Raw genomic sequence first — 20,737 nt, forward strand, 5'->3', positions numbered from 1 at the left:
CCACCTACCTGAACCAGCACAGCCCAGGAGACATACACCATTTTCCTTCTGTCCTCTTGCAGGACAGCACAACTCTGGGCAGCAGGCAGGTACCCCAGGGCAGTGCTGCTGAGGGGCCCAGCATCCCTTCCCCACCCCAGGTAGGGCTGTGGCTCACATCAGCCACTGCCTGCTGCTGCCACAAGCCACTAGTGGCCTGCAGCTTCAGGGGAAGGCACCTGGTTCACTCTGACCCCTCTCACACCTTTTCTCCCCCAGTTCATCTGCTAGGACACACAGAAACCACGTCTGCCTCACCATTTATAAAACTCCCCCGTGTTGCTGTTTTACAATGGGAGCTGGGCAGTGTCCAGCTGGGCCCAGATCCCCACACTGGGCTCAGCTTGGACGTGGGGCCTGCCATTTAGTGCCAGGAAGCTGTCAGGGCTGGCAGGAGCAGGTGTAGAGGTTCCTGCTCTCTTGAGGCAATGCAGGAACAGTTCAGGTTGACCCTGACATCAACCCCAGGGCCATGGCTGGTGGTAAGAGTTGATTCAGGCCCTTGGAAAGTGGCTGGGGACCGGACAGCACAGCTGCAGTTCCACAGGCAAAGGGAAGGAAGCTCTAGAGCCACCAGCAGGGAGAGGGGTCACAGCTGTGCTGCTGGGGCCAGACAGTTTTTTCCCCCAGTGGCCAGCTCTGCCTGTCCACTCGTGCTGCCCAAAGCGTGTCAAGGTCAGAGGCAGGCCTAGCTAGGGCAAGACAAACCGAGCTCACACATTCCTTGCTTGAAAGGGCTAAAAATTCATGCAGGCAGTGGAGCAAGAGGTCAGTATGTGGAGGGGTGAGGGCAGGGTGGAAGAAGGACGAGTTGTCTTCAGCCCTGGTTGGAGACAATGGGGCGGCTGATGGTGCTGTTTGTTGTCATGGCTGAGAGCTCCCATCTGTAACACACCAAGAGGATACACTGAGAGAAAGCACCAACACTGTTCCCAGGGCTGGAGCAGCTTTGCTTCAAGTCAGCCTCAGCTATAGTCTCCAGCCCAGCCCGCCTCAGAGGGGCACAGTGCCAAGGCTGGAGCACCTCAAGGTCAGGGAGCACCCAGAGAGTGACCTGCCAGCAAGGCACACCATACCTGATATCGTGGGGAAGGCAGGACTGGTCCAGGCTGTACTGAATCACTGCTAGCTTACACAGCGTCTTCAGACTGGGGCCTGTGAAAAGAAGGCAATTCAGCTACAGCAGGCCTTGACTGGACACCATGGAGGCTCCAGCATCATGCAATCAGTGCCACAGGAAACAGGGCAGAGCCTTATCTGAGGGACAAAGCAGAGTGCACACCAGGGACAGGCTGGGGTGGTTTCTGTGCTCCCACAGAGGTCTGCATGCAGGAGTGCATGAAGCATGGCTGCACCTCTGGCTGCTCTGCCTTAGGCCAAGCACACTGGTCAGACACAGCTGTCTGGCTCTGGGACATGGCACCTGGAGCCATGTAGGGCACAGTAGGGTGCTTCACAGCAGGGCCTGCTCACAGGGCACCTTGTGGCAAGAGGTACAGGGTGGGCAGGAAGTGCTCACGTACTGAAGTCGAGGATGTAGAGATCTGAGTGATCCATCAAGTCGAATTCATCACCCATTCCCTCCTCTGGAGATGGACTGCAGAAACCAAGCACAGTGTGTCAGTCAGTGCCAAAATTGTTATACACCAGCTCGGCTGAGCAAGTCCAGGAATGTTCCTGGTCTGTCTGTCCCATGCAAGGGCCCTGTGATCCCTCCTGGCCCTCTGATGCCCCAAGCAGCACCCAAAGTCATCACTCTCCCAGCTCCTTGCAGAGTAGGCAGAGCTGCACAGAGCCAGGGAGCAGAAACCCACATCATTTCCTTTGCTGGGCATGGGGGATCTGCCTCCTTTTCATGGATGACCATGATGATTCCAGCCATGAGCCTCCCCCTCACCTCACCTGTCCATCACTCCTGTTCTCATGTAGTTAAGATCTACTGCAATTATTTCAGCTTGGCCACTGAGATGCTGTAAGAGGAGTGTAGAGAAAGCAGCTAGAAAACATCTGCATGACAGGGCAAGCACAGACATTTCTCAGCCCAACTCAGGAATCACTTTGGACTCCAGCCACAGCTGGAGTGGTTCTGCCAAAATGGGGACGGCATTTCAGAAGACTGTAACTGAGCACTGAGCAGTGCAGCAGTCATTTTAATCCAATTCCAATTTGCTGATACTCCCATCTGATGTTGGTCCTAGAATGCTAATGAGGAACTACAACATCAGGGATTTCTAGGGAACAGTCTCACCTATGGTTTCCTGCCACAATGGTCTTGATGGAACAACCAAAGCACCTGAGAGACTGGACACTACATCTTGCACAGAGAGATCAGCCTGTGCTGAAACAGGGGAAGGCACTCCCATGGCTGATGGTTGTTTGGAGAATTTGAAAGAAAGGAAAGGTGTTTTATGTCCTGCTTTGGTTTGTGACAAACCAATTTAGTGTACCCTCACCTCTTAGCTGGGACCGACCTCATGCAGTGACTCCTCGCCCCAGTGTCACTTGTTTCCCCACCTATGAGCCACTAAGCTTCACACCTCATGGAACATGAGGCAGTGCCTGTCCCCCCAGGTCCCCACAACCCCAGGCCAAACAGCAGAGCACAGCTCACTGCTGGCAGAGAAGACCTGTTGCTGATGGGACTCATCTGCCCGGATACAGGCAAGAACCCCTTTAATTCCACTTCGTGTGCTTACAACACCACAATCTAATCTCACATCCACGTCACAGGAAACCCCAGACCATCCGTTATCTATCAAAGGAAAGCCAGCAGGCACCATGTCTGCGGTTTTAATCACCAAAAGGCAAGTAGCAGGGTGAGCCTGGAGTTCAAGATCAGGCAGCCCCCAGGCAGCAGGGTGCAGGGCACGCCTTTGCCAGCCAGAGCCCAGCAAAACTGCTCATTCCAGCTGCAAAACAGCTCACCCTGCATTCAGTGACAGCCTCTGTTCCCTCACCAGAGCCAGGATTTCTAAGCCTTGTCAGGGAAAACACAGTCTGAAGCCAAATCTGAATCAGCATCTCTTCAGCCAGAACTGTTTTATAGCATTCCTTCTCCCCCTCCTTCTTCCTTGTGGATGGTCTCTGCACACTGAATTGCTGGTGGGAATTGGGGGGAAACCAGACCAGGGCCATAACTGTGCCATGGGAACACCAAGCTTCCTGGTGCCTTAAACAGGACACAAGTGATGGATTGCTCCTGGCCACAGTGAGGAACCAGAGCTGGGGCAAAAAGACCAGGCTCTGGGCAGGACTACCAAAGAAACAAAGCTTTTGGATGCCCCAGGAGCAAGCAGCATGCAGAAGTGCCTCTTCAGCAGTCTACAGGATGTGTGAATCCTGGAAGGGTGGGCAGGACACAAAGGGGTTTTGCCTGCCCATCCCCCAGTGCCGCTCCCTAGAAAGCTGAGCCTGCCGGCTCATCCTCTTGAGAATCCCTGCTGGACAGCCCGTGCTGTGCGACCCCTCCCCCTTCCCAGCCAGGGCAGCACAGGTCAGGAGGCAGACCACTGGGAGTTCTCCATTACAACGACTTCCTGGAAAACTTCTTATCTCGCCAGGCAGCTCCAGAATACACCTGATAACTGTTACAGGAAGCGAGCACGGGCCCACCCCCACCTCCCACTTCCCCAGCCTGCAAGACCCTCCCTCCAGTTCAAGCAGGCTGCATTCCTGGCTGCCAGCAGCTCTTCCTAGCCCACACTAGTGCTGATGAACGTGCCCGTATTGGCGTTGAGCCTGACTTAAGAAACAAGCTGAATTCTGAAGTGGTTCAGTGGAGAAGACAAGGCACTGCTGCATTGCCTGGCAAGAGTGGACCAAACTCCAAAAAGCTGGTGTCAAATTTGTTGTGGTTTGCTAGCATTTCCCAGGAGTGCCACGGCTTAACATCAGAGTTCAGCTGCTGCTGTAACACAAATCTACAGAGCACAGCATCTGGGACCACCCGAAACTCCCATAAACCCCTACCAAGCCTTCTGCTGTACTGAGCAGCACCCAGTATCATTAGAGGAGACTGGACAAACTGAGCACCTCTGCATACCTCACCTGCACAAAGCACTCCCTCACAGCCACACAGCTGTCCTACAGCTAAGCACACGCCCCCTGAACTCCTGGAACCTGAAGGCACTTCACCCCATCACACACTGGTATGGTCAAGCCATCAGCAGAATCTGTCCTGCTTGGTCCACTGCCCCAAGCTGGCTTCAGAAACATCCCCAAAAAGCCACTAGCAGGATCCCAGGGAGAGCCCCAAAGCTTTCTAAACCATATAGAGAGCTGAAAGCATTTAAGATGTCTCTGCAAGCTGGACTGTGCTCCCGAGCTGCAATTTGTCACTCCAGATAGCATAGAGTGTGTCCTGGTGATAGGCCACTTCCTTTCTTTTAGCAGCTGTTAAGACTCTTGGCCACATCCAGCTGCCCCGCACCCTGGCAGTATCACTCCCAGTGTTTGACAGCTAAATCCCTAACACCCGGTCCCAGTTGTGAATGGAAATATTGCTAAGGAACACTGGCACAGAAGGCAACATTGTCTTGTCATGTGTGTAGGCTCCTCAAACAGCTCCCAGCTGAGCTGACATCCCACTGCAGCTTGGCAGCAGAGCCCACACTTGCCAATGGTTTGAGAAAGCTCTGGTGGGAGAAGCAGGGCAGCACGTAGGTGAAGATAAGTCAGTCTGAGGTCTGCTCTGGCACAGCAGACTGAGATACGTGTCCTCCTGACAGCAGGATCTCCTCCCTCATCCCCACCACCTCTTTCACAGAAAGCTTGAGCACTGCACAACCCCTCCTGAGCAGCCTGTTACACCCTTCTGTCTCTACATGTACGAGATGGCTTGTCACCAGATGCTTTACAAGCCTACATGACACCTTCAGGCTCTTCCATGGCCTTTTTCAGAGGAGCCCCGGTGTACAGGGCTGACAGATAGACTGACACTTGCCATGTGCCTCTGAAGTCCTTCTGATACAGCGTGGGACAGAGAGTGAAGGGACACTGTGCTGAAGGGAGTGGCAAAGCCTCTCAAGGAACCACTTCATACAACTCACCTGGTACCTCCAAAGAGGATGATTTTGTCCCCCACTCTGCAGCAGCACTGCCGGCGGCGAGGACATGGCCCTTTCCCCTTGGGTTCAATCTTCCTCCAAGAAAGAGAAACTAAGGGGAGGAAAAGAGTGCACCAGCTTGTCACAAGAGCCTGGCCAAGACCAGCTATAAGCAGGTTATGAATTTAAACAGATCACAGGAAAACCAGAGGCCCACTACCTCACAGACACCAACTAGCCAATATTCACCCTGCCCCCGACCTCCTCACCAGTGGCTAAATGATGCATTTCTATGAGGTTGTTACTGAAGTGCCACTTAGAGGCCGGTCACAGTCCTGGAGCTCTGCCTGCTGAGACAGGATTTGTGGGTCATTTCATAGAACGGTTTGGGTTGGGGGGACCTTAAAGACCATCTTGTTACAACCCCCGCCATGGGCAGGGACACCTTGCACTAAACCAGGTTGCTCAAAGCCCCATCAAGGCCTTTCACTTGTAAAGCTTGAGCACCAGGACCCACAGACTGCCATGGCAGCGGGTCTGACATCACAGGGAGCGGCACAGGGCAGAGCTGCAGGAGAAGGCAGGTCGGGATCTGGAGGTCGGGATCTGGAGGAAGGAGATCCAGGAACCAGCTCCATCTGCTGGCAGGCTGTGATCGCAGAGCACCCTGGCAGAGGTGCATCAGCTGCTGGGACACCTTGGCTGCGGGAGGAGGGCATGGAGACCTGAACAAGGTGGAGACAGCAGCCTTTGTTCTTGCTGCTCTCTGTGGCAAGGATGCTGGGGGGCGACAAAGCACAGGATTGAAACGTGCAGGAGCTCTGACACCAGCTCACAGATCAGCTTGGGGAGCAGCAGCTTGGCTGCTCTCAGGCAACTTCAGCATGCAAAACAATTAGCAAACAAAATTAGTCTAGACAATGAAATGTGCCTGAGGACCCCAAAACAGCTCACAGCTGACTGATATTCAGGGTACCAGCTGAAGAACCACCCCTTCTGCTGCACAGTTTGAGCTGGTACCAAGAGGTGGTGATCCTGCAGTTCAAGTTGAATGGTTTCCCCAGCTATAGTCTCTCCCTACTCTAACCCCATTGCTTCTCCATATATCCTCTTCTGCCAAAGAGAGTATTGCATATTTAAGAACAAGACAAAGTTTTTCCAATTAAATAAGTCTTTCAGCAATACCTCTTTTTCCACTTTCTAACTGAGATTTGGAAACATCCCGAGGAGGCAGGGTAGCAAGTTGCTGTCAGAGGAGCCAAGAGCCATGCCCCCCAAGCAGTACTCCTTGGATACTATGTTCCTCTGAGCACTCACATGCCTGAGGGCCTGAGGCACTATCACTGCATCAAGTTAAAAGCATAAATACCTGGATTGAATTTCCAGAGGTCATGGAAGTGTCTGTTCAGGCGTGCATTGTAGCCACCAAATACATATAGTTCACCATTGTAGCTGACTGTAGGGAGTAAGCACAGACATCAGAGGGCCATCCAGCAGCTCCCCGACCCAACATCAAACATAAAGCAAAGTGGTGCTGGTTGTCCACCTCTGCTTACATCACCTTCATGTGCAGCGTGGTGTGTCAAGGCTATTCGGTGGGCAGCAGCTTTCCACAGAAATTGGGCTTTGTGCACCCCTTGCTAACCCACAGCCCCACCCAGCAGAGCAGACACCCCTTCTAAGACAGGCAGAAATTTCCTTCCACCATCCTCCACCCTCAGCAGACCCACACTCACAGGCTGAATGGCTCCGCCGGCCCTCTGGGAGCACGGGAGTGGGAGGGGAGTCCAGCCAGGAGTTGGTTTCTGTATCAAACACTTTAATGCGGTTACAGTAGATCTCATTGTTGGAGTGAAATGGCCCAAAACGATCAGCTCTGCCACCAAACACGTACATCTTTGTTCCAATGATGGTAGCTGAATGAAAGTCTCTCCAGCGAGCTGGGGTACCCTGAAGGACAGAGTAAAACACAAAGACAAAAGAAAGAATGCAGATTACCCAGAGAAATAACACATCTTGATGGGGAGGTTGGGTGTCCGCCTTCTCCTGGAGAACTTCCCATCCTGCAGATCCCAGCCACACCAGCCAGAAGCTGTGAGACAAGTGTGGGCAGCTACCCCAGAGAACAGCAGATACAAAACTTCCTCCACAAACCAGAGCGCAAAGCAGACACTGACCTTGGCAGAGATTAAGGTCCACGTCATGTTTGTGGTGTCCAATTTATGGATATCATTTGAAAAGCAGTCAGCCTGCAAGACAGACAAGCAGCTTGGTCACAAAGGGACTGAGAAGCCTGGTCTCATCCAGCCCCAGCAAGGATGCTGCCCTACAGACCTGGAGCATCCCTTTGGGGGTCTACTTCCTAAAAGACAAGGTGCTTGCTCAGGCAGCACTTATCACTTAACAAGAGGAAGGAAAAGCCTGTTTCTTCTCAAAGGTGTCCTATCTCTTCCTGAAGCTTTCCCATTTATTTGGTGCTCAGTTCCTCCCCCAAAGACTGTCCTGCACACAATACATTTATGGCAGGAGCTGCCTCCTCTCCATGTAGCAGGAGAAGAAAGAGGCATTAGCAGGACAGTCAAACTGGCTCCTGGCTTTGCTAAGGCCACCTGACGATATGCAGAAGCTAAGATTACTTCTGGGAAACATCCAGGAGCAAATACACTCCAGGTTCTGAGGTCCCACAAAACCCATCTGCAGCTGGCTGCCTGGAAGAGATTGCATTCACACAGACACTGTGGACTCCTGCTCTTCCAGGCGAGGTAGAGAGCAGCAAGACAGCCAGAGGTTTATTTGGTCTTGTTTAAAAACAAGACACATCTGAACTGCTCCTGGTGCTGTAAACAGTATCATGGATTTGGCATACTATTGTCCTCAGAAAAGAGAGAATAACCCAGACTGCTGTAACAGAGCCCCAGCTTTCTTCCAAACAAGCAGACGTGACTTTGCACAGCTTTTCTGGAGCTTGGTGATTGGCTGAAATCATATTTACTCACTTCTTAAGATGAGATCATAAGTATTTGCTCAAAAGAGCATTAGGCACACTGACAGCTATTGCAGGATGAACTTTTGCTCAAGGTATTCTTAATGGGAAGGCAACCAAGTGTTTGCTGAAATGGATCAGGAAGATGTCAGAGCAGGTAGAGACTACAGGGAACATGCACCAGACTAGAACAAAACCTCATTTTCTGGCTCATTTCTGAGCCAAATTAAAATAAATGTAGATTAATATATACTTATTAAAAATGTTGTGTATTTATCTACATTTGGCTGAGAAATGAGCCAGAAAATAATTATATTAAAAAAATTTATATTTTTACATCTTTATGGTAAATATGTTTTGTGAAAGTTAAAATAAAATCCACCACTTTTTTGGACTTGCTTTTCCAACCATCTTCTTCACAAAACAATTAGCATAGCCTGGGTACTAATGCCTAAGTTACAAAATGACAGTGACTATGAATACAAATACGCCCCCGTGTCCTGCCTCTATCAGTGTCCTGGGTATCAACACCCTCTTTCACCAATTAACAGTTACAGAGACTACTCACCAGCTGTTCATAGCCTCCAAAGATAAACATGCTCTTTGCCAGGACACAAGCTGAGTGCCCATCTCTTGCCCCTGGGACCATTCCAGACACCTTCGGCGTGAACCACTTGTGTGTGTCTGAAACAAAACAAGAGGCAGTGCTGAGAAAACGCAGTAGGTGTTGGGGTGGGACAGCTCTATTACTGCTGTTCTTAATTTCTAAGGCAGAAATCATTCTCTCTTTCTCACACAGCACCTGCTCTGCCAGAGAGGCTGCAAGCTTCTTTGGGCAAGGCTCCCTGCCTGAGCCTCCACAGAGGGACACAGTGATAGGAAGTCTTAGCCTCTGGGCACAGCCACCGACTGCCTGACCAGACAAAGAGCTCAGTGAGTAGTACAGCAGTGCTTGAGCAATGTTATTTTTACTGAATCTCTTGCAAAATGTACTTGTGAGTCACTTATCAACTCTGCATTCACGGTTTCTATTACAATGAAGCAATAATGCTACGTGGCTCAACTGATCTCATGGTGTGGAGATGCTCAGTAACTGAGCATGACTGAGGAAAAACAGCTCTCAAACCCAGATAGAAGTCACTTAACCACAAGCTCTCCTTAACTGTCTTGCATATCCCCATCTCTGCAGTGCAGCTCTCCCTTATCTGCTCCACTTGTTACATTCTCATCCCCTCTTCCTCACTTTCCACCCTTCACAGTGCTCCCTGTGAGCCTGCACCAGCCAGATTCAGCCCCTTAGCCTGCACACTCCATGGGTTGGCTTGATTTAGAAGATGACTTAAAATCTAGCCAGAGCTGTTCTCCATGCCAGGGCAACACAGAGCCAAGCCAGCGACTCACTGCCAAGCACAAGCAGGCACCTGCCCCAAGAGCTCACAGAGGCATAGATAAGCCTCAAGGCTGCAGGAGACATTCCCCCACCCTCCCTGACTGCTGCTGGCTGCCAAAAGCAGTCCTTATTTCAGAAAGTCGTAACACTGGAGCCAAAGCATGAGGATGACTTCTCTGAACTTGGCCTGCGGACACAACTGTCCCCCTATGCTCCATCTGGCACCACACAAAGGCTCTTGCAAGGTCAGCAGAATCCCTGGGGAGCTTCTAGTGAGAGACAGCTCAGGGCTATCGGGTTCCTTTTCTTCCTGGAGCTCCTTCCAAACTCAGTCACACTGTATCAGCAACAGCTCACCCAAGTGCAACATAAATTAGAGATGGAAAATACCTCAATTTGGGATCAGCTCAGCACCCCAGGGACAAAACTGCACTCAGACAGGACTTTATTTTGCCTCACGTGACTCCTACAGTGGAACTTACACTGCCGACATGGGACTGCGACTGGCAGCCTTACTTTCCAGGAATGGCAGGCCTGTGTGTACAGACAGCTGCAGAGGGTTTGGAGCAGGACTTTCTGTCAATTTTCACTTAATGCTGAAGTGCTGGAGCTGCCAGGGAGACTAGGCAGGTCCCACTACAATGCCTCTGTGTAAGCAGAGGTTTACTAGTGGCTTCTCATGTGTCAGGGGAAGGAAGGGGGAAACCCTACACCCCAAGCTGTAAGATATTTCCTAATAAAGAAGAGACACCTTGACCAAGCACCAGAGCAAGCGGTTTCCTTGCAAGTCCAGCAAAACAGTTACTGGCCAGTATTTAGATGGACTTGCCTCCAGAATCCAGATATACTCCTTTTCTTTCCTGACACTTGTGTCCATGCAGCTCCTGATGGTGCCTTTTCTCCAGAGGTGCTCCAGCAGTGCTATGAAGAAGCCAACCAAAAGGCTCAAGGAGTTTATATTTCAGGTTTATCTAACTTGACTCATCTCTTCCTTGATTTTGCCATCCTGTCCCTGACTACTTCTGTGCTTTTTCCTCACTCTCTTTAATAGTTTCAGAAAGAAGGACCACACTGGAGAGGAACACAATCCTCAAGAGCTCAGCCCCTTCTTGCTTCAACCTTCAGCCACAATTAAGGAATACTACCTCACACAGAGAGAACACTTCAGTTGTAGTTACTATCAGAGAGAGCATACAAAGCTGATAGAAAAATTAAAACCATTTTGATTATTAGACAAGATCAGCAATCTCTGTTCAAAGGCTTTTACAGAGTTTCAAACATGCAGACACAATGGCCACCCTGCTCCACTTCTATAACTGCTGAAACACAGTGACACCGTGTCCTCCAGACTGTCACTGAGGGACAAGAAAACAAATTGGGGAGCAGAGGTGGGGGGTAGAGAGAAGGTCTGGTCAAGAACAGTTGTGACAAGGAAGAGTGAGAAGCTGGAACTTACTGACATCAAAAGCATAGAGAACATTGCAGGCTCCCTCCGTGTCGTTGCGACCGCCCCAAATGTAGACGGTGTCGTCGATGAGCACTGCTGAGTGCCCATACCTCATGTAGGGCACCTCCCTCACGTGGTCTCGGCTGTTTGTCCACACTGGAGGCAACTTGATCCAGCGCAGAGACACTGGAAACACAAGTTTGAGCCCATGTCAAATGCTAAGCCTGCTAAATTGCTCACAGTTCATAACCCATCCTGCACGGTGCTTTTTACCCCGTGACAAGGTGCAGAAGCAGTCGAGTAAACAAGAGAAAGCTGTGTCTGACCCCGCGTAGAAGCTAGTTAAGAAATACAGAAGGAAGTCCTCTGGAGGCCCAGAGGACAAAAACAGGCTCTGTTCTACAACAATTCACTGAAAAAGTTTCCACTCTGGCTCATCCTAGACCGTGAGTGAAGATACAGCACACAAACAAAAAAACAGGGAAAAAAAAAAGAAAAAGTATGGAGGTGACCAAGAATGCAGACACTACTTCAAGCTAGAGAGATTGCTGAGGATATTCAAAGCTGGAAGAATGGGCAGTACAGGAATAATTCACTGCAGTAACATGCAAGGGAACACCTGAAGGCATCACTTGGACTTGAAGAAGCACAGTTTAAGTAAAGCAACCCAGCAGCTTTATAGGAGCTTTGTTTGCTTTTGTTTTGTTTTTCAAGCTATAGATGAGGTGGCTCTCTGTCTACTTTACCCCCATCTGTACTCAAGTTCTCCCTGCTAACCTTGTATTACTAATAGGAGTTCCTTGTGATTACAGGTTCCCCTTCCTGGCAGCCTGTGTGTCACGTCCAGCAGCAGCCAGAAGAGTCAACAGGTATTACAGGGTTTAATGACAGTGCAAGAGCCGCAGCAAGCATTACCCAGCCATTACATAACAGGACCAGTCACCCTCCCTCTGCCTCACATACAGCCTCCAGGTTTGTTTTCTACATGGAGCTGATATAAAATATAGCAAAAAACAGTCTGCACTTCCTCTGAAATACTAACCTAGGGAAAGGGAAAAGTCAGGCATCTCAAAAGGTGAGCACCTACCCCACAGGCAGAAAGGGCACTGAGGAAGCACATCCAATGCTAAAGTCAAGCTAGACTGGATGCTCCCTACCTAAAACACAGTCTTCATCTTTGGAAGACTGAAAAGAGATCATTCAAAATCTGGTATCTTGGCTTTAGCATTGGCACCTGACAATGCTAGCTGAGCAAGGGCTTGAGAAGCCACTGTCACTTCCCATGTGGTGGCTGCAGCATTCTGACACTTTAATATTTGGGAGTGGCAAGAACGAAAGACAACACAAGAGCATTCCTTTGGGCACAGTCATTATGCTTCCCCAGAAGAGTGGTGCTCTACTTGGCACGTTCTACAACATTCAGCTGTGTTGAGTGTGAAGGCCCAGTCCCTCTGGACAGAGGTGAATGTCAGTGTTCATGGGACCCTGAGCTACAACCTCCTCCACACTGTGAGCACATCACCTAGGCAGCCCTCTGTAACCAATGCTTTTATTCCTGCTGCATATCAGCCTTAAAGGAGTGAATTCACTGCATCTTACAGACAAACCAGGTTCATCTACCTGTGGGTGTTAGCAGAGCATTCAGCACGCTGCCTGGTCTCCAAAACTGGTCATTGGTTCTCTATTCTTGGCTCTTTTTCACTGGACCCACCCAAGCATCTGTGCAGTTTTTCAACCACCTGCCTAATTGCAGGGAAATACTTCATGGACCAGCTCAGTAACCTCTTTAGTTCAAAGAGCACTCAATCAAGAAATACAGCCTCTGCCAGCACAACCATGGCTCCAACTCAGTCTCATGACAGGTACTGGCTACCCTACACAAATGGCTCCAGTTGCAGATGCTTTTCTAAGCTATGTTGTGAATCTTCATGACAGTTGTTACCAAAATGGGAAGGCGTCCCTCCTAGCCACATGCCCCTACTGACTCCATGCTGCAACAGTTGTCAGATGCCCCCATAGGGAAACAGCTCAGATGTCTACACCTGGAGTCAACTGAGTGCACTGGCTCCCAGCCTATTCCTTCCATGCTATGGGCAGTGAGCATGGACATGCTGCAAACTGAAGGGGGGACCTGAGCCAGCTCGATACCACCTCTTTGCACCTGGTTGAGTTAGTGTTCCCAGAGAACAAGGACAAACCAAGTCATTGGCTATGTGCCTACTTCAGTGAGTCCTTACCCTAGCAGTCTGATGAACTACAGCCACTCTGTGTCCTGCCCCTGAAGCTGAAAATGCAAGGCTGCACAAAGAAAGAGGCTCCCATCTAGTCTGATAACTTTTTCTGGAAATTAAGAGTCAGACAGCACGTTACAGGGTATCACATGTCAGGCAGCAGCAGGCAAGAAAAGCAGTAACTGAGCCCAGCAAGCCAAGTGCTTTGTGCCCCACAAGGACGTGTTTACCTGCGTTGAAAACGTGGACGTCGATCTGCCGCAGGGTCTCATAGTCCTCTCCAGAGCAGTACCCCCCAAAGGAATAGACCTTGTGCCCGACAGCCACGGCCGCGTGGTTCACCCTCCGTGGCCCACCTTCCAAGTGCACTGCCCACCGTAGCATTCCTCCCTGCAAGCCAGGTGGTCTTCAGGGCCCCCAGTGCCACAGCCACATGCTTCCGAGGCCACCGCAATGTCACCTGGCTCTGCAACACAGACACAATGCCAAAAAAACATGATCCATCTTGCAGGTCTTCCTACCTTCCTTGAATGCCAGCTACAAAGGTTACCTTGCTGTATCCTCATTCAGCTGCCTCCCAATTGGAAACATTCCTCTTGGGAAGGGGACACAGGGCAGGGCTCAGAGGAGCGAGCAGAGATGCCCTTGAATACAAAACCCCTCAGGGCAGCTGCACAGGCAGCCCCAGCCAAAGGCCTTAGGCGAAGGCAGCCGAGGGCGAGCACCCAGCCGTGCCCTGGCCACGAAGGCACGAACGTATCGTGTACATGTCACAACCATTTGTGTGCATGAATGAAAACACACAGCGAGAGCCAGCGGTGGAGGTGAAAAGAACAGACCCAGAGGGAAGAGCGTGCTCTTTGGATCAGTTCTGAGAAACAGCAGAGCAAAATATTAAAACAAAATACCCAACAAAAAACCTCCAAAGAACCACCCCTACATAAAGTAACCAACTTGCCATTATGGGGGTGGGTAACAACATTAGCATTTGGACTCACTGATTTGAGCACTAGGGTTCAATTTAATTAGCCATAAGAGAGCAGAAACCCCCTAATCTAGGTAGAAAGCTCTTTGCTAATGCTAAGAAAAGGTCTTTTCCTCCCACAGCAAATCCAAGCATAACTATGAAAATTCTGTAGCATCATAGCTTGTTAAGCAACTGATATTCTTCTTTCCTCAAACAGATGGCTTAGATCATATCTTAGAAAAGTCACCACAGCTGATTCTTGCAGAGATTCTCCTTTGGATCTAAGAATCTAGAGCACAGTCCTGCCTGGATGCTTCTGAAACAGCAGGTCAGTTTGATTTTTAACAGTTTGCTCCCAGCTGAAAAACAGCCATTAGAAGAGATGTCAGTGTTTCAGACAGCGTAAATAAATTTGTCTTCTTTTATTTCTTGGTTCTAGGTTACTGAAAGATTCAGTCAGCATGCTCCCACCCCACAATCAGTTTTAGCATTTGCAGAATCCAAAGAAATTTGGGGATGCCTTTGAACAAGGATTAAATTCCTACACATAAAATTCCTACACTCTGTCCCTTTTCTTTTTGGGAAGTACTGAGTTTTGGCAAGGAGGACTTCCCTGCTGTTTCAGGTTTCTGAAGTAGCTGGAGGGCAGCAAGAGGGGCAGTGCCATGCTGCTCTGCTCCAGTTGGCCACCCCCAGCCCTTCAGTCAAGTGGAATCACTGCTCACAACCAGGCCCATCAGCAGCCTGACCACCCCAGTGCCCAGTCCACCCACACACTCCTATTTTATCCCCTCCTGCGGGAAGAGTAAGAGATGTCACCAACAGGGAGCTCCTAACATGAAGCAGAGCTTAGGCTTCCAGCTTCATCCACTGACTCCATAGACAGTTCAAAACCATTCAGTAACCAGTCATCTCATTCCAGAACTCCCAAATGTCATTAAAATTTGAGTAGCGTCTTTTTAAAGTTATTTCTTTTTTGAGTTGTTTTCATGCTCTGTACGTGAGTTACAGCAACAGGACATGTGCAAAACCCAAACAGAGACCATCCTGCAGCCTTATTATAACAGGAGTTCCTCCTGCAAACCTGCTTGTTCCTGCAGCAACCACCCTAACCCAAACAGCAGTCAGCAACCCAGAAAGTCACAGCAAGATTTGCTCCAGCAGGGGTGCTCCAGAAGGGCCCAGGAACACCCCCCATCTTTTACAGGCCATGCTTCAATTTCAAATCTAGCAGGTTTGAGGGTTTTTTCTTAAGAAACTATTTTTTTTTTTAAGCCAGGCAGCACTCTTGTGTAAGTCCTCTGCAAAGCTACAGAACAGATGAGTTTCCATGGAACCCACCAAAGCCACCTTCCAAGCTATTTTGAAGACTTCGCATATCTAAATCTGTTTCCTGCCTCAGTCACAAGTTATTCCTGAAAAATCTAACCAATGTTTTCCTCATAATCTCTTCTCGCTTAAGTGATTCTGTAAAAGACTCCTCAAGGAGCTTAACTGGTCTTTATCACCGCATCAATATTTTCAACACCCTTCAGACTGAGCCCAATCCAAGAGGACCAAGAGGATGAATCTTACTTCCAAGTTCTCTGCTTGGTTCCTCCTGAGGTAGAAGAGCACAGCTGCTTGGCGTGGCAGACAGGCATTGTACCAAGGCCCCTGCCTTTCTTGTTGAAAAGACTTGGAAAACTCTTCCTCACCCTTGGCAGCTCACTTGAGCCAGGTGCAAGGACGCTGGTCCTGTCACCACCACAGGAGCTGGCTAACCTTCCCCAGCAGTTCCGCCATTCTGGTCAGAAGGCAGCTCATCCCAAGAGATTAATCTGGTCCACTGAGAACCAGCAGCTCCAGGGCCAACTCCTGGCACTGCAAGAAGGATGTAGAGGTTGAAGCAAGAATGTTGTTTTCTACAATTACTGGGAAAGTTTTTCCCCAGATGAGTGCTTCCCAGGTGACTGGCAGGTGTGGAGTGCTGGCGAGGGCAATGGGATGGAAGTAGGCTGTGCTTCGCCTTGGCTCTGTCCGGGGATACCCTTTTAGAGCAAACACAGAGCTCTGCCAGCACAGCCTCCTGCTGCCCCTCCTCAGAGCCAAGAAAAGCAAACACTCATCTGAACACTTCATGAAGAGAGAATGACCCGAAGTGTGAAGTAATCTTTATAGGGTCATATTTTAAAAGCCATGGGAAAACACAGGATTTAATAAGCTGTCAGGGTTTTCCCAAACCCAAGTGCTCTTCTCTACACTGTAATGAAAGCATCCATGCAAACTCCCATCTTCCTCTTCTGCCACAAGCCTACCCTGAAACTACCACATCTTCCTGCCATCACCAAGCATTTGTTTTGCCCCTTCTCAGCCACACACAGGCCTGGTCTCCTCTCCTCCCTGCACAGCCCTGTCTCCCCAGGATGCCTCCCCTACTCCTCCCCATGCTTTCTGTGCCCAGCTGCAGATTCTCCTCTCCTGCCTTATTTACAATCGTTTCTTTAGACCAGTCTTCTGTCCCAAAGCTTTTTCCTCCTCCAAGCTCCCTCTGTGCACTATCTGCAAATAGGAGTTAGACACATATTTTGAGAAAAACCTATTTTCTGTTCTACACCTATGGACACTGTTAAGTTCCATTTCAAGTTTGATTTCCAATGACAATTTATGTTATATAAATGAGGACATAAATAAACTACTTTTCAACCTCATTCCTATGAGGATTTCTTAGTAGGAGAAGTGCACTTGACATTAAGCTACGCCTTAGATTTCTTTAAAGATCACACAGGACACAGCCAAGGAGAGAGAAAAATGGCAAAACTGATAAGAAACAATTTACTAACAATTTCCCCCAACTGTACAATATTAGATTATGCAAAATACATTCTGTGGTTTCTCATTTAGGACACCCGCAACAGTGATGTAGGCTATAAAACACAAAAATATTGGTAAGACAGAGGCAAATTGTATTAGAGAACTAGGAGAGCACTGCAGGATGTGACACACAGAATCATGGAATCACAGCTCCTGTTCAAGCCACTGCTTGCTTCCAATGACTCATGTTAGCTCCTCACTTTTCTCTCCAAAAACTAACAGAACTCTTACTTCCAGCCATGCAATCTTCACAACTCCCTACTTCCCTGTCTGCCATGATCTACCAAGAGATATAGTAAAGCACAGAGGATGAAGAGAAATTTTGAAACCCTGGTACATCCTGTCATTAACCAGGAATAAGAACATTTCTAAAAATCAGGATATGCTTCACTTACTCTTGAAGTACCTGATGCTGGTGATGCTGGAGATTAAGTGAGCACAGCAGTGAGTCGTTCCTCTGCCACAAAGCACCTGGAGCATTTCACTGCTAAGCCAGGGAACAATCAGATTAAATTCAGCTCTGCATTCTTCGAATACAGCACCTATAGACAGCACTTCTGTATCTCTGCTTGTGCTGTTGCCTGAAGATGCACTTAATGCCTGAAACAACTTTCATCCCCACTGCTCCAGCTTACACCTAACAAGAGCCTAACAATACAGCATATAGACATCTGAGAACAACAAAAATATCACTCAATAATCTCTCACTAGCATATCTTCCAGAACTGTTGTGGTGACTTGAGCACAGTGGCATAGATAGAAAAAAAAAACCCAAAACAACAATAAAACCCCAAGCCAGTAATCATAGGTTTTAGTCAGATTTTTCACCTGTTTGTTCTATTGGCTTTATATTTACTATTTTCAATCCTAAAATTAGTTATGAAAATACTTTGTTCAAGATAGAAAGCTACTGAGCATCTCAAAGTACAGTATCCAGGCAATAATCTTAAAACCCATATATCCTTTGATGCCTTAAAGAACCTAAAAACAAAACAACATCCTTTTGAGATAATATTAGTATAGGAGGTAATATAAAGGCTGGTCTTTATTGGAGGCTTCCAGAGGCAGATAAGGAAAATGTCCACAAAATGCCCACCCCCCGCCACGGGGTGAATACAGTTTTATACGTTTAGCAAAGTAGCATAACTGACCAAAATCACCAGTTAGAGACATAAGTGGTGAAGTAATTCCCCCCCAGTTTAAGCCCCTTCTAAATCTTCCCCCCTCAGATGGGAACTAAACTTCATTTATAAAAATATGTCTCAAAGAGCTGGTCTCAACCTTGGTTGCCATGAAGAAGCAAGATAGGATAGGAGCCTTGGACCCCCAGCCTGGAACCTTTTGGAATGTATTCTGTCTTTCAGCCTATTGGGTAGAATAAGGAAAAGTACTGGAGCTAGGCTACAAATACAATAATAAGCTGCCAAGCTACAAATATATTTGAAGGAAATATAAAAGCAAAAATCATGCTGGCAACATCTTGGATCCACTTCTTTGCTCAAAGGGAGTTCCCTGGGCTCTCTCCCTCCTTTATGGACTCAAAAGGAAACCTAGAGCCATTTCTAAAAGCTGCTCAGATTAGCCCTGCTGCATCCAATTCCCAAAGCAAGGTGGAGAAACCCAGCAGCAAGTGGCCTGGATTTTCAAGGACTCGTTCTGTCACCCCCAGAATTACAGCAGCACCCAAGAAGAGCAGCCTACCCTGCAAAGCTGCTCCAGAGAGCAAACCCTACCGTGTGGCTGCCTCCGTCCCGTCTCCCAAAAGACACCAGCCACAAGGTTTAGTAACTCTTAAAATAGCCCAGCCAGTTCACAGCAGTCCATATAGACAGTTCTATTTCAAGCACATCCAACATACTGTTAGAGATAACATGAGAACAACCCGCTTTCTTCACTTGTGCTTGACATTTATCTAATGCTTGGAGTATTTGTGCTAAGGCAGTGTGAAACTGCAAGCTTGCACATTCAACAGCTCCGACACTCACAATGCAATTCCAGCCCCGGTAAACTAGACGGTGCTAGAACAGCCCTTGAGCTCGTGAACCGAGCCTGCTCTGGAAGCTCCTGTTAGCCGTGGGAATCACAGACCACGCCACTCAGGCACAAATTTATCCCACTGCCCCCCTCCCCCCCCCCACCCCCCAGACAGCCTCGCCATCTCCTTATTTTCCACCAGATATTTTGCCCACTGATGGCTTACTTTTGCCTAAAGCCTAGCTGAGATTCTGCACCTCCTGAGCTGGGTTCTCTTCTTCACCTTGCCTCCCAAACCCCAGCTTCTCTATGGAGCGTGCCCAAGCTTCAGAGATACTGCTTGACCCCCTCTTCCCCACCAGGAATTTGTCTCAGCCTGTGAAGCTGTTTCTGCCACGCCAAGGGCAGTCCCTGGGAGGAAGCAGGCTCAGGAAAGCCGAGCTGACAGCCAGTGGGGCATTTCTTGCTTTACATCAGTTTTTTCCTCTGCCCCTCTGTTGCACTGACACTGATCCCCAGGCAGAGTGGTCTGCTGGGCTTGGCCACACACAGGGCAGGCTCACAGGTGCCAGCCTTCCCTCTGCCTGGCACATGGGGCTGGGGAGGACCAGGCATGCAGCCCCACACTGGCCACGACTGGGTGGGACAATAAATGGTCTGAAACCACACGAGCCCACAAGGATGGAGAGAGAAGGCGCAGCAGAGGTCATGGCAGGGCAAGGATCAAGAGGGCAGCCTCCCTGACACAGACCTGTCAGGGGAGGATAGGGATGCGTGGGGTCACAGAATCCTTTAAGGATGGAGAAGACCACCAAGATCGCTGAGTCCAGCCATTAAGCCAACACTGCCAGGCCCAACAACCCGTGTCCTGAAAGCACCACATCTACAGGTTTTTTTAACACTTCCAGGCATGGTGATTCTACCATTTCCCTGGGAGCCTGTTCCAATGCCTGACTACCCTCTTCGTGAAGAATTTTTTCCTAAAATCCAATCTAAGCCTTCCCTGGTGCAGCTTGAAGCCATTTCCTCTTGACCTGTCTGTCAGTTGTTACCTGGGAGAAGAGACTGACCCCTACCTGGCAACAATTTCCTTCCAGGCAGTTGTAGAGAGCGATAAGGTCTCCCCTGAGCTTTCCTTTCTCCACGCTGAACACCCCCAGCTCTCTCAGCTGCTCCTCATAGGACTTACACGCTGGACCCTTCAGCAGCTCCTTTGCCCAACTCTGGACACGCTCCAGCACCGTTGGCCGCCCCTCCTCGCCCAAGCCCCTCTGTGCCGCCCCGCGCCCCACCCGCGGGCCCGGCCGAGGGCACCCGGGCAGGGCGGCGGCCCCGCGCCCCCGGCGCTCACGGAGGGGCTCGGCGGTGCCTCCCGGCCTCACCCCCCCAGCCCCGGCATGGCCCGGCCGGCTCCCCCCTCCCCCGCGGCCCCAGCCCCGTACCTGTACCCGTACAAGGAGCTCCGACAGCCCCGCTCCGACAGGAGCTCCCGCCGCTCCCTGGGACTTGTAGTGCGGCGCGGCCCCGCCCGGCTCCGCGGACGCCCCTCGCGCCGGAGCGGCGCGGCCCCGACAGGCCCTTCCGCGGGTGCCGGGCCCCGGCCCTCCTCAGGGGCGGCTCCCTGAGTTCCCCGCCCCGCTCGGGCCCGGCCCCGGCGCGCTGCTCCAGCCCCGGCCCAGACCGAGACGGCGACACTCGATGGCGACACTCGATGGCACCGGCGGCGCGTGCCGGCGGCACCGCCAGCCGCGCCCGGGTCCCACTTCGGGACTACAACACCCACAGTGCCCCGCGGCGGCCGCGGCGGT

General features: G+C 50.1%; 1 protein-coding gene across 4 annotated transcripts; it reads right to left on the minus strand.

Moving 5' to 3' along the window:
- Nucleotides 1-282: 282 nt before the first annotated feature.
- KLHDC3 (kelch domain containing 3) lies at nt 283-20,666 on the minus strand. Of its 4 annotated transcripts, none has more exons than XM_082302646.1 (11): nt 20,372-20,666; nt 13,366-13,601; nt 10,914-11,090; nt 8,636-8,751; nt 7,262-7,333; nt 6,821-7,034; nt 6,454-6,540; nt 5,088-5,196; nt 1,563-1,636; nt 1,116-1,194; nt 283-923 (listed from the first exon to the last, which is right to left on the minus strand). In XM_082302646.1, exons 2-11 carry the CDS (start codon nt 13,517-13,519, stop codon nt 857-859), a joined length of 1,149 nt encoding a protein of 382 aa, XP_082158772.1. In that variant the 5' UTR covers nt 13,520-13,601; nt 20,372-20,666; the 3' UTR covers nt 283-856. The 4 variants fall into 4 exon arrangements, with proteins under 4 accessions (XP_082158772.1, XP_082158775.1, XP_082158773.1 ...); XM_082302649.1 differs by lacking the exon at nt 20,372-20,666 and adding an exon at nt 20,119-20,209; XM_082302647.1 differs by lacking the exon at nt 20,372-20,666 and adding an exon at nt 20,006-20,164.
- Nucleotides 20,667-20,737: the final 71 nt, after the last annotated feature.

Source organism: Coloeus monedula (assembly GCF_965178545.1).
Source record: "Coloeus monedula genome assembly, chromosome: 2".
In the NCBI taxonomy this organism is placed as follows: Eukaryota; Metazoa; Chordata; class Aves; order Passeriformes; family Corvidae; genus Coloeus; species Coloeus monedula.

Bases quoted from the DNA above. Each gene is read 5' to 3' on its own strand.
- KLHDC3 (XM_082302646.1), bottom strand. From the start codon at position 13,519: ATGCTACGGTGGGCAGTGCACTTGGAAGGTGGGCCACGGAGGGTGAAC. The intron at 8,752-10,913 runs GTAAGTTCCAGC...GTTTTGTTTCAG, and splicing joins TCTCTATGCTTTTGATGTCA to ACACACACAAGTGGTTCACG. The intron at 6,541-6,820 runs GTGAGTGTGGGT...TACTCCCTACAG, and splicing joins CCGGCGGAGCCATTCAGCCT to TCAGCTACAATGGTGAACTA.